The sequence below is a fragment of the Gopherus evgoodei genome, chromosome 1 (genome assembly GCF_007399415.2).
Source record: "Gopherus evgoodei ecotype Sinaloan lineage chromosome 1, rGopEvg1_v1.p, whole genome shotgun sequence".
In the NCBI taxonomy this organism is placed as follows: Eukaryota; Metazoa; Chordata; order Testudines; family Testudinidae; genus Gopherus; species Gopherus evgoodei.
This window is the reverse complement of record NC_044322.1, coordinates 57749799-57763624: the sequence shown is the minus strand read 5'-3', so window position 1 is coordinate 57763624 and position 13826 is coordinate 57749799. Positions and strand designations below refer to the sequence as shown.

The 13826-nt window shown below is 44.0% G+C and overlaps 1 protein-coding gene across 3 annotated transcripts in view; it reads left to right on the top strand.

Annotated features, from left to right (window-relative positions):
* Positions 1-8181: 8181 nt before the first annotated feature.
* Positions 8182-13826, top strand: part of GTF2F2 (general transcription factor IIF subunit 2) — a 167957-nt gene continuing 162312 nt past the window's right edge. The window contains exons 1-2 of one of the 3 annotated variants that reach the window (XM_030565513.1): positions 8182-8349; positions 11756-11829. In XM_030565513.1, the coding sequence (XP_030421373.1) occupies positions 8284-8349; positions 11756-11829 (140 nt within the window). In that variant the 5' untranslated portion in view covers positions 8182-8283. Of the gene's footprint in view, positions 8350-8632; positions 8853-11755; positions 11830-13826 lie in introns of those variants that run through there. The other 2 variants (XM_030565504.1, XM_030565495.1) reach the window with 2 other exon arrangements.

Sequence of the window (13826 nt, the reverse complement as noted above, 5' to 3'; positions counted from 1 at the left end):
AGGCCAATGGGGGCTGCGGAAAGCGGTGAGGGCCGAGGGATGTGCTGGCCACAGCTTCCCGCCATCTCCATTGGCCTGGAGCGGCGAACGGTGGCCAGTGGGAGCCGTGGTCCACTGAACCTGCCGACACGGCAGGTAAACAAACTGGCCCGGCCTGCCAAGGTGCTTACCCTGGCAAGCCACATGCCAGAGGTTGCTGACCCCTGCTTTACGTGGACAGACTGTTCTCTTCTGGCAGTTTATCGCCCTCTTATTCTGGGTAATGTAGGGCAAACAAAACAACTGAAAGAAGAAATGTCTTTATTTTGGCCCCAAGCCCTCCTTGATACAGAGCACATTGACAGAAAGGGCTACATTTCTACGGTTATGCAAGCATTGGTGGATCACTGGGGATGCTTCACTGATATCAGTGTGGGCTGGTCAGGAAAGGTGCATGAACACACATTTTTAAGAATACAGGACTGTTCAGGAAGCTGAAGCAGGGAATTTCTTTCCTGACCCTAGTGTATTACCATTGCTGATATTTAAATGCTAGTAGTGATTCTGGGGGATCCATCTTAGCCCTTGCTCCCTTGTCTCATGAAGCTGTACTCTAGTACCTTTGATATCTCCAAGGAAAGACTCAACTACCAGCTCAGCAGGTGCAGAATGATAGTTGGATTTGCATGCAGTAGATTGAAGGGATGGTGGCATTGTTTTCTTACTAGATTAGATCTCAGTGAGAAAAATATTCTACTGGTTACAGCTGCCTGTGTGTCCTGAATAATATCTGTGAGGCAAAGGGGGGAAAGGTTGCTGTTGGGGTGGAGGGTGAAGGTGGAGTGGCTGTTGACTTTGAACAGCCAAACACAAGAGCCATCAGAAGAGCTCAGCGAGGAGCTATGTGGCTCAGGGGGGCCTTGAAAGAGCATTTTACGAGTCAGACATGGCGATGTGCTGTTCTGGACAATGCGGTACCTGGCCCTGAAGTTTTAGGGGTTAGGAATTGTGTAGTGCTTGATTTATGAATAGCACATTATCTTTAATGAACCTATGGCCGGGCAGCAGCATTGCTGAGAAGGATCTGGGAGTTGTGGTGGATCATTATGAGTTAACATGAGTCAACAATGCACTGCTGTAGCAAAAAAAGCAAATGCAATTTTGGGTTGCATTAACAGAGGCATAGCACGCAAGTCATGGGAGGTGATAGTACCGCTCTACAGGGCTGGCTTTATTAACTGCGGGGCCCAATTCGAACACCTGGCAGTGGTCCAGGGCTTCAGCGGCACTTCGGTGGCGGGGGGTCCGCTCCGGTCTTCCGCAGCACCAAAAGACCCCCCGCTGCTGAAATGCTGCCGAAGACCCCTGGAGCGGACCCCCAGCCACTGAAATGCCACCGAAGACCCGTGGAGTGGACCGCCACCAGGTGAGTAAAAAAAATAATTAAAAAGGCACCTAAGGCGCAGGGCCCTGGTGCGGGGCTCTCTTAGGCGCAGAGCCTGATTCCGGGGAATCGGATGAATTGGCCTAAAGCTGGCCCTGCTGCTCTACCTGGTGCTGGTTAGGCCTCAGCTGGAGTACTGTGTCCAATTTTGGTCACCACTGTATAGAAACAATATAGAGAAACTGGAAAGGATCCAGAGGTGAGTGACAAAGATGTTCAAAGGGATGGAATACAAGCCATATGAGCAAAGGCTGAAGGAACTGGGTATATTTAGTTTGGAAAAGAGGAGATTAAGGGGGAACATGACAGCGATCTTCAAATACTTGAAAGGCTGCCAAAAAAAGATGGAGAAAAGTTGTTCTCTTGTGCCACAGAGAGCAGGACAAGAGGCAATAGGTTCAAACTACAACATAGCAGATTTAGATTAAATCCTAAATGTAAGAACAGTAGGACAATGGAACAGACTGCCTAGAGAAGTTGTGGAAGCTCCCTCACTAAAAGTTTTCAAAAGGAGGCTGGATAGCCATCTGTGTTGGATGGTTTAGGCCAAACAAATCCTGCATCTTGTCAGGAAGTTAGACTAGATGATCCTTGCCATCTCTTCTAACCCTATTGTCCTATGATTCTATGAATAATGCAGTGCTTACTGTACATTTATAATTGTTACAATTTGCTTTGCACTGAAACTATGAGTTCTGTGGTCCTGTTAATTACAATTACAATTAAGGTGTGCTTGAGTAGCACTAGGCATTCTACTGGATATATTATGAAGTAATAAAGATGAATGTATTTCCAAAAATATAAAAATTTATTGCATAACAAAAACACTGAAAAAATGTGTAACATAACAACAATATAGTGCAAACTTAAAAATAAAATTAACAGAACAGACCTTCAATATGCTAGAAAACATGTGTGTCCATTTCAGTCAAACATACATCAATCAGTTTATGTGAAGCTGTGGTTTTCTTTACTGTCTCCTGGCATGGAGTGGGAGAGCAGGGATGCAGCCCCTGATGCCTTGGGGAATGTTGGCGGGGAGGAAGGGCAGTGTAGGGAACTACTGAAATGGAGTTCTCCATTGACTGCAAAGGGAACATATGACTTTTGGAACTTTAGATCAACAAGAGTCTGCAACATCTGTGTTTGCTGCCTGAGAAGCCCCATTATGTCCTGGTGCATCTCCCTCTCCCTTTCCTGCTGACACTCCTGGACTTTTCTCCTGTCCACTATTTCCTTCTCCAGGCTGTCTGCCACAGCCAGGGTGAGTATGGCCCGCCTGTGGCGAGGGAAATAAGAAGGGAATTGTTTGGAAATGTCAGTCCCTGTTTCCTAGGGGAAGAGTACAGGGTGATGACCTGAACACTGGTGCTATTTTCCACAGGTGGCAATTTTAGCTGGTATCTCACTCCTGAGGGTAACGAAGGCATAGAGAGCACAGCTGCTGCTGCCATCCCAAAGCTGCCAAAGTCTGTTTACTGCAATGGTGCCTGCCAAACTCATCACAGGGCGACAGAGGAGTCCTACCATGGAGTAAGTAACAAAAGATCATGAGAAGATTGCAGAGTACCTCCATGAGATCTCTCAGGAGGATGCAAGGGACTTCCTGATGCACATAAACTACTCCACATGGTCCTCCCACCAAATAACCCTAAAGGGGAATGGAAAGTAGATAACGATTTTATCTCTAAGTTTGTTGTAGCTCTACCTTTTCTCATAGAAGCAAAACAACGAAAAGATATTTGTGTCGTGCCAACTTGGGGTTGGGGTGGGCACCATCTTCACATTTCATCTTCACAAACTGTTTAAGGGAAAATGCATGCACAAACTTACCTGAGGTTCCTTACCCTAGATCAGGCTTGTCTCTGGTTGGCTGGTAGGACTGCGGTGAAGTCTCAAAAAGATCCTGGTTCATGGCATAACTGGAGCCCCCACCGCATGCCCTCTTCCTCCTCACTGTTCATGGCAGGGGTCTCTGCCTTGGGCAACTCCAAGGTATTTATGATGATCTGTAGAGTGGTGATGGTGTCTCTGCCAAGTATGGCATCCAGCTTATTGTAAAGGTGGCAGGTCTGCAACTTGGGCCTGGATCGACTGTTGGCCTCCCTGGCCTTGCGGTATACCTGCCACAGTTCCTTCGCTTTCACATGGCACTTCAGCTGATCCCTGTTGTACCCCTCTGCCTGCATCCCCCTGCAATCTTTTCATAGATGTCCATGTTTCTGTGACACGTCTATAGCAGTGCCTGCACCGCCTCTTCTCCTCACAGGCACAGGAGATCCGATATCTTCTGTCTACTTCAGGCAGGAAAGCATCTAGATGTTCTAGCAGCGTGGTTGGCTGGGCAGTTGCACACAACCAGGGAGAGATGCTAGGTGTGCTCGCCAAGCTGGGTAACCAGGAAAAGGCATTTCAAAAATGCACAGAATTTTGAGGAGTGACGAGGGGGGTGTCTTCTGGATTCCAGGACCCTGGGCAGTAGAGTACACATTTGTGACCAGAGCAGTCACTGCTGGTCATTGTGGGACAGCTACTGGAGCACCATTACGATAGCATGTAAATTGACATAAATTGCCAATTGACTTCAATGAAATGAGGATAATTACACCTGAAGATCTGCCCCACTGTCTGCTAAACCAAGATGATGCGGAGGAAAAACCGGGCACATTTGATTAAGGAGGAGGACATGAAGCTCTTTGGCAGTCTAACTCCATTAGTTTTTTTTTCTGAAACTGCTCAGCACTTTTTTCACTTTAATTTATTAATGAGGAGTTTGCTGATAAGAATGAATGAAGTAAGAGCATCAGCTGTCTCTGGATCAGTTTTCTTTCTGATAAAATGCCTGTATCACTCCTGCTTTGAATGAAAACATCATTCATCATCTCTCCCTTTTCTGCTTGGTTAGATATTGGCCTGAGCTGTGGAGTTCAGATCCAGACCCAAATCTGAATTTTCCCAAACTCTGGGGTGTTCAAATTCAGTGGCCTTCATAAGTCCCTTACAGAGATGTGCCTTGGGCAAGACAGAATCCAGAACCAGAAACCACTCAGATTCCACAGCAAGAGGCAATGTATAGAAACATAACTAGACAGAGCCTCAAAATTCGTGAAAAGGAGCTGGTGGGTGCATCTAGTGTTCTGGTCCTAGCCATCCCTATGTCTGGTGACATTTTTTTAATGGACCTATTAATAATAATATCTTACATTTAGATAGTATCTCTCATCCTGAAGGTTGCCAGAGGCCCTCATGACCTACATACATGCAGCAATCATTACTGATACAACCACCTTTGAGATGAGAAGCACCAAACAGACAGTTTGCACGTAGGAATAGAAGAGGGAGGAAATAAAATATTGCCCAGTTGGTGAGCAGAGGAAAATAAACTGCTAGGAGATCCTGAATGTCCATGCTGAATAGACAGGACCCTCAGGTTTTAAGAGAAGTGTGTGAAACGAGTTAGAAGTGAGTGAAGAAAATATAGCTTGTTGAATGTTTGAATCTGAATTACCCCTGTACTTTCCTTAAATATATATGGCTATCTTCCAGAAACTGACAAAATACAATTCCTGGTTGGTCAAGCTGTACTTGGCACAGGACCCAAAGGAAGGAATAACAAAAGTGGTTTTTTGTTGCTTCTCAATTGTGGGGCTGGCTGGGGATGCTTTGGACTTCCGCACAACTCTAAGTAGCTTCAGAGCTGCTCTTAATTGCCTGTGGTCTCCATAGCTGTACTGGCAGCCATAATCACTGAGGTACAGCAACACATTGGCTATGCCCCCTTTTGTTCTGGGAATAAACTTTACACTAAGCACTGGGGGGTGGTGTGGAACTGGTGTAATGGTTCTACAGGACCCTGGAAGTTTTCTCTACATGGAAAAACTCATGTGGCTAATAAAGTTGAATTTATAGTCCCTCTGTGCCAGCAAAGCAGTACAAATGAGCCAGTGGGGCTATGAATCTGTCCTTCTGCCTCTTAGAGCAAGATTCTTCTGTTCTATTGTTACACACCCACATTATGGAAATATTTTTTCATTAATATTCACTGAGCATCGTCTACTTTGCTTACACATCCAAACACAAGTCAAGAGCCATCTGTTTAATATAATTCAGCACTTACAGTTTTGTGTGATTATATCTGATCTGTTTGATCTACCACATCAGCACTGTTTGTTAACTGTAATTTTATCTGATGTGGAAGATTCTATGATGCTTGCAAAAAGAAATCTCTCTCTCTATATATATGCATTCCATTACATTGTAAAATAACAATTATTGTAGGCTAAGTTTTATTTCCTCTCTACACACAACAGCTCACTTTCCTGGAGAGTCCTCTAAGTAAGGTGAAATACTGGAAAAGTATGTTTGATTAAACATACTAACATTTGTAAAACAAATCCTCACTGTTTTGTTATTTTTTGGGGGGTTAGCCATGGGAGCACAAAAACTATATTTAATCATCTGGCAAATAAAATTTACAAGACTGGGGATAAAGAAATCTTGGACACCCCAAGGGTTACCGTGCGGGGTTTCCTCTGTTTACTGCCCCCAGGAGGAAGGAATTTTGGAGCCCTTGAGGAGGCAGAGGGCTTTGTCTCTGAACTCTGTGGATCAGTACTAGGAAAGGAAGCGGCGACCCACAGTGTGCTACACCTTTCATAGTCATAGTTGAGAACTGCTCCCTCTCTATTGCCATTGCCTTCTCTGCCTGCATCTATGCCACCCCTTCCCCTCTTCACAGGGGCTGCTGACACAGTGCAGGTTGGACAGTGTTAACTTCTATAAGCATATTTTCCCTGATATCCTCTTGGTTCTGAGGGAAGCATACATAAATTCATTGTAGTCCACAACAAAACTCCTATTCATTTTAACAGACAGGATCAGGCCATTTATGTCTGTAGATTATTTTTATTTCATAAATCAGCACTGCCAGCCCTCAGACTTCAGGCAGCACCTGAAAGTGACAAAGGGAGGTCTTCTCTAAGGCTTGCTACAGTGCAATCTATTGATCCCACCTGGTGGGATGAAAAAATCAGAAGTAAATGTTCTGTAATTTAAAACCCTGAAATTTATTTCCCGATTTGACATTTGTGGCATATAAACAGGAGCAGAAATTGAAACACAGAGCTCCAACTCTCAGCTACTGCCTACTGGTTTCTGATTCTTCATCCATGGAATGAAACACTGGAATGGCAAACATAAGGTTAGGATTTTAAATTAGGAATTAATGAAAATGCTTCTTACTCTGTTGCCCCCTTACTGTAGTTTCCATGGAAACAGGACTGGAAAGGCTGCCTGTAGCATATAACTGGGAAGGAAATCTCTGCCTTGTCACTTTCAGCTCTGAGCCACCAGATGACCCAGGGATATTGCCAGATTTTTTTCCTATTGTTTTTAGCACCTTAAATGAGAACAATGATTTCTCACAGGGCAATTCAGCTAACAATCCTGATTTGGTCAGTTATTGGGTTACTTGTGCACTTGGCCTGTTTATATTCCTCTTTTTAAATTTTTACATCAGTTTGGTAGTGTCAGTAACGTATATTAGAACTACTGAATCATGACACCAGATTATTGAAAATGTCACTTGAGTTGAAGACATTCATTCCATGTCATTTTTAAGTCGCGGTAGGTGCGGTCTGAGCATATGGCATGGGCTATTTAGACACAACTCTGCTATTTGCTCACTTTTTGATGAATCACACTGGGTCAGATGTTGAAAGGTGCTGAGCTCTTCCTACCTCCTTGTGCTCATCACACTCAGTCCCTAAGCCTCAGTTAACAATCATCTGTAAATCCTTCCGCTTACAGAATTTCTTTGAGATGCTGAATATCCTCCCCATTGAGTTCAAAGAAGAGTGTCCACACAAAGACTTGCACTGAAATAACTAAAAGTGAGAATTACAAATAACTTATTATGGTTCCAGTTTCCAGGGAGACAAGCCCTGCATTTCACATTCAGGCTTTTAGAGTTGCAATGTCTGGGTTGCAAACATGGCAAAGGGTGAGTCTTTGTTTAAATACACATGTACCCACTGAGGTTTTAATTTAATTTGGGGAAATATCACCACAGTGTTTAGTAAAATTTTGTCTTTAACCTGAATTTTGGGCCAAATCTGAGTTGACAGTCTGAGCCTGATGATTCCACAGTCGTGCCCAGGCTCTGGGGATGCTGTGAAGTGGCTGACTTTTACAGTACCATTAACTGATTAAAACGACATGCATCTGACTTCCTCCTTGTTGTTTCTATAACCAGTGCTTAGTTTGTGCCAGGGTGTAGCCCAGGCACCTCAGACCCCAACGCCTCTGGGTTGCCCCATCAGTTATGAAAGTAAACCACTGCTTCGGCCCTGGCACCTCCTTCAGTACAAATTAAGCACCGTCTATAACCCAACTCTTCCAGGCGCCTCTCACTCCATCCATCCCGGGCAAGGCCAGTGGCTGCTTTTCATCTCCTCCCTACTGTCAGCTGGGGTGGCCCTGCCACAAGTCAAACCTCCAGCCAGCGCGGCGCTGGGGCTCACCGCAGCCCACCCGGCCCCCTCCCCGTGCAGCGCGGGAAACACCCCGGCGGCCTGCGGCACAGCCACTACAGCACCCCTGCCTCAGGCCCTCTTACTGCCCCACCCCCACGCCTGCCGGAGGAAGCGCGAGACTCCACAGGCTTTCCCCCCTCCCCCTTTCTCCTGGGGAGGAGGCGAGGAACTCCCTCTTCGCTCCCCTTTCCCGCGGAAGTTTGGCGGCGTCGGGCCACCGTAGTCGGGTGAGCTGCTGATTCCTGTCCGGGTGGATGCAATTGCCATTGTGTGTGCGGGCGGCTCGAGCTCGTTCCGCGTGTCCCCGCGCCCCCGGCCCGGGCAGCCATGAGTGAGAAGGGGGAGCTGGACCTGACCGGGGCCAAGCAGAACACGGGCATGTGGCTGGTGAAGGTGAGAGGCCGCGCGGGCCCCGGGTCGGGCTAGCGACTCATCCTGCCCCCTCCCCCGGCTTCTGCCCCGCTAGGGAGGTCCTGCCACGGGCTGGGGCGGCTCCTTCCCTCCCTGGGGCCGAGACCGCAGCTCGCCTCGAGAATACGCCGGGGCGGGGTCGCTGTGGGTCGGCGGGGAGATTCTTGTGGGGGGCTCGAAGATTCGGGGGAGGGGCAGCAATTCCCTGTTTCTGTGGCGGGGGGCGGAGTGACTTTCCCACGCCCCTTGGCGGCCCCGCGGTCTCCGCAGGAAAGCAGGGGCTCGTGCGATCTCCCTGGAGTTGCGGAGACCTCGCCACGCGCGAACCAATGCAGAGTCAGTGGGCAGGTCCCACGGGCGCTCGCTGCGGTGCCCGGCACCGCCCCGAGGACTGCGAGATTCCAGCCCCGTCAGTGGCTGCGCTCGGGAGCAACCCTGAAAGTGACGAGTGGCACGTAACGACCGCTCTGCTTTTGGCAAAGATTGTGAGCACTAGCAAGGCAAGGGGGAGAGGGAATGAACTAGTGGATGCGTCTCTCTATCCCAGTAGCATTCAGGAGGCCCTGGCAGGAAGGGGAGAATTAACATTCTCCTTTTCTGTAGCGGGGGTGAGGACTTCAGATTTATCAGACACCCTTGGGCAAAGATGGATGAGGCTCACTAAGCAGGGTCCCGGGCCAGCACCCTGCTAGGATTCACATCATACTTTATCTTCTAAGAAGCTGGAGTTATATCTGCACTTGTGTCATCTTTAAAATCCCTGTGGTAAAAAAGCCAGTGGCTGGTTTATGCTATTGCCTCCATCATTGGCAGCACTGGTGCTAGAGCAGCAATAGAAGATTTCAGAAAATCCTCAATGTGGACAAGGTCAAGGGATGGGCTTGTGGCCAGGTCTTTATACTTCCTCTTTAGTGTCAGTTTCTGACTAGTAGGTTTTATGAAGCCCTGTTGAAAATGAGCTGGTCCTAATTATGCTTACCAAGGAGTTTTCAAATCTGGGGAGATGAGGTGAAAGGGGACCCAATATTGATATTAGTTATTAGCAACAGAACTTTCCTAGGTACACTGTCTATAATAAGATGAGAAAGACATGATTTTTCACAGATAGGTGCTAACATGACATAAAAATGACTTCCATGGCTGGTATTGACCAAGCCTATGGTCTTGGTAACGTTGTACTTCCTTTCATATAGTGGGAGTCCACAACTCTGTAGTACCCCAGCATGGTTGGTGAAGATGGTAATGAACTGAACTTGGTAACTGTGCAAACAACTGCACCTTTTTTAAGCCAACAAACTACAATTGGCTGGGCATTTTTACCACTGTGTTATCACAGGCTAGATCATACAATGGTAAAAACATGTAAATCCTGCCCACGTTACATCTTCTACCATTGCTGTAACACTTGTGAATTACAGCTAAAAAGTTTGAAACTGTAAAAGGGTTATGCATAGATTTCCTCTACCCTCCTGGTTTAAAATCCAGTTCAGACCTGAAGGAGAGAGAGACCTGCTTCAGATCTGAACTGGATTTTTAAACCTGGGCAAACTTTTTTAAGTAGGTTCCCCAACATGTTAGGAATCACAACATAGATGGGACCTCATATTATTGGAGCAAAGCTGATTATCATTTGGTGGATTTAATTTAAAAAAACCTCTCTTTAAACAACAAAATGTTTTGTGTAGTGCTGCTTTACCACAACAGTTCACAACAAGATTTCCCTAACTAATGAAGACCAGATATAACAATGTTGCAATTGTTAATTAATTTTTGGGGAAAAGACCTATTGGAAAAATAGTTCTGGCTAACCTGGTTTCACTTTAGGCTGTGTGGAGCTAATATAGGAAGTATCCAAGGGAGAGACAACTTAATAGGTAATAATAGCCCAGATATTACAGTGGTGGGTGCTTTAGGAATATATGCAATAAAAGTAAGTACAACTAAGGCTGTGAGGTTTTAAAGTGCAAAAAATAGAGAAGTAGTTTGTGCTAACTAGGGAGTATTTTATTTTGAAATGATATTGCTTTATGTCATCTCTCTTCCCACATGGTCATGTTACAAATTGTGAGGGAGAAGTGTTATCCCTATCTACATAGCCAAGAATAAAGACCATGTCTCTAGAATCTTAAGTATTTTATATATGTTTTGTTCAGATGCTATTAGTTCACTCATGGTCTCATGTCAGACCTTAACTGAGGAATCCCTTTTCCAAAATCCAAGTTAAAATTATTTGAATTCTGTTTTTGTTTATAGTAACAGATTGCAATGTTTCTGTACACTATATTCAGGATTGTTAAAAGATTTTTGAAAACTAATCCTCCTAATTGTTCTTGCTAAAATTGAAAGAAATCTGGCAGAGTGGATGTTTTATTGTGTAAGACGTTTCCTATTTTCCTATAGATTGCACAATCCCATCCAGTATACAACTACAGATTTAGCTGGGTGAAGTGAGGCCCTACACTTAATGGCATCTTTTTTATTATGTGTGTAATGTGACAACTTTTAAACATGTTGTATCAATTCCAAAATTTCAGAGAATATTCTAGGCAGCAATAGGCAGAACCCTATTGAAGTTGGTGAAAATGTAAATCTGGAAAAGCTTGATTTCCACTGGTATAAGTGAAGGAAAATCAGGCCCACCAAGTGCCTGATTGGTGTTGCTGGCAGATAAATCTTACTGGTGCCCCCTGGTATTGCCTATACATCATAGGCTGTGGCTTAATATTATTATTTAATATTTGTATTACCATAGCACTTAGGAGCTATAGTCATGGATCAGGATCTCATTGTGTTGGGTGCTTCTCTCTCTCATTGGGTGTGCAGCTCTGCCTACATAAGCAACAAAGTATGCAATCCTTTAGTTATATATATATACTTTCTACAGTGGATATAAATGCAAATATGGAATGACTTTACTGTACTAGTAAAACCCTAGAAAGTTATTGATACAAAGCTAAAAATAAAAGTGGATTTGCTGGAGTTTCTGATGCATTTTGAGTGTCAAAAGAAGAGTATAAAAAGAACATTGTACATGAATGCTTTTTTAGGGCATGGCCTTAGGGTTAGTAAAACTTGACTTCTTTTTTTGTTCCACAAGTCATTCAGATCTCCTGTTAAGTGTTAAGGCTGCAATGTGTAATCACCTCTTTTAGTCTCATTTAAGTGATACGTCTTAGGCGATGCTTGGTAGGCTTTGGAAGGTTAGATATGGTCAGGTTTTGGTGCTGACTTATTCTCTTTGCCTTCCCTATCAAAGAAATATTAATCTCCCGTGTATTTTGATTTTTGTTCTAAAGAAAGCAATACAAAAAAGATGGATTTTTTAAATTAAAAAAATATTTGATATAACTACCTGTTGCAAAGTTACCTGAAATTTATCATTATTTAGGTCCCCAAGTACTTGTCACAACAATGGACTAAAGCTTCCGGAAGGGGTGAAGTAGGGAAGCTGAGGATTGCCAAGTAAGTAGTTCATCATATTTTTTTTGGTAGGAATTCTTAGAATTATTACAGAAGTAGAAAAAGTTATTTTTAGTATACAGCAGTTGTGACGGGTTGGATCATAGAAACCCCCTTGGGAGCTGCCACCCGATGTGCCAAGACTACTTCTACCCCTGCTTCCCTGTCAGCTCAGGACCCCAGCATCCTGTCTTGCTGAGCCAGACACTCCCGTCTGCTCCAGTGAAGACCCAGGGTCTGAATTACTTGCCCCAAAGCTGCAGGTTTACCTGAAAGCAGCTCACAGAAGTGTGCTTGTCTTTAATACTCAGATGCCCAACTCCCAATGGGGTCTAAACCCAAATAAACCCGTTTTACTCTGTATAAAGCTTATGCAGGGTAAACTCATAAATTGTTTGCCCTCTATAACACTGATAGAGAGAGGTGCATGGCTGTTTGCTCCCCCAGGTATTAATACATTCTCTGAGTTATTTAATAAGTAAAAAGTGATTTTATTAAATACAGAAAGTAGGATTTAAGTGGTTCCAAGTAGTAACAGACAGAACAAAGTAAGTCACCAAGCAAAATAAAATAAAATGTGCAAATCTATGTCTAATCAAACTCAATACAGCTAAGATCCTCACCAGTTCTAGAATGCTCCCTTTTACAGACTAATGTCCTTTTAGTCTGAGTCCAGCAGTCACTCACACCCCCTGTAGTTACTGTCCTTTGTTCCAGTTTCTTTCAGGTATCCTGGGGGGTGGAGAGGTTCCCTCTTTAGCCAGCTGAAGATAAAATGGAGGGGCCTCCCAGGGATTTAAATAGACTTTTTCTTGTGGGTGGAGACCACTTCCTCACCTCTATGCAAAGTCCAGCTTCAAGATGGAGTTTAGGAGTCACCTGGGCAACTCACATTTCCATGCATGACTCTCAGTTTTTACAGTAGCATCCATTGTTTACATGCTACCTTGAATATCCTCAAGTAGACTTCTTATGTGGATTGGAGCATTCCAAGGTCCGTTGTCCTTTAAGTGTTTCTTGATTAGGTATTTAATTTCAACATTCCTTTCTCCAGGAACTGACCAAATGTTCTACTAAGGTTATTCAAGCCAGTACACAGCCAACATTCATAACATTCATAACTTCAAATACAAAAATGATACCTGCATACAAATATGATTAATACATTCAGTAGATCATAACCTTTATGGAGATATGTTACATGGCATATGTAGGATGAAGCACATTCTAAGCATATTTCCATAAAGCCTTATGGGAGATACCGTAACAGTAGTGTATTGCCGTGAAGTACTACTTATATTGCATAATATTTATTGCAAGTACACGTTGTGTTTTTTCTATGAAGCTTGAAATATAGCTGCCTAGTAATCATACTGTTTATAATATACACTGATAAATACAAAAAATTATACTGATGTGTGTCGATGTATTTTAGAACACCATTTCTGATTTCATAGACATCAGAAATAGGCACATCTAAATAAAGAATCTCCATCAATTTATTTATATGCTATTGTGTTGCTTCTGTGAAAGTCACTAATAGCCCCCCTTAACAACTTATAAGCAGCCAGTAGGGAGAAGCAAAAGCCTCATGGACACAGTACCCTGAACTTTTAAACTGTCACCCCTTATCAGTTTTGAGGCAGTTAAAGCTAGTTCTTAGCTGGTTTTTGCTAAGCAAATTGCAGAAGTGCCGGGTTTGTTAACCACCAATCAAATGCTAGCATAACCAAAGCCTGTATATAAATGTGTGTATCAAAATTTTTATTTTTATACTAAATAAAGTCTTTTGTACCAAAATACAAGCTCTCCTTTCTTCTGCAAAATAAAGCATTCTTCCTTATCCCTGTCAAGCGGTTGTTAGCTCTCAGCTAAACAAACCCAATATTTCAGTAACACTTCTATTTGCTCCTGCTGATTTCTCCATTTGTCCTTGGGTAGCTCAGGAGTGAAGACAGTAACAGAGCTAGAATTTGAGGTTGCTGCTGTTATCAGAGGAG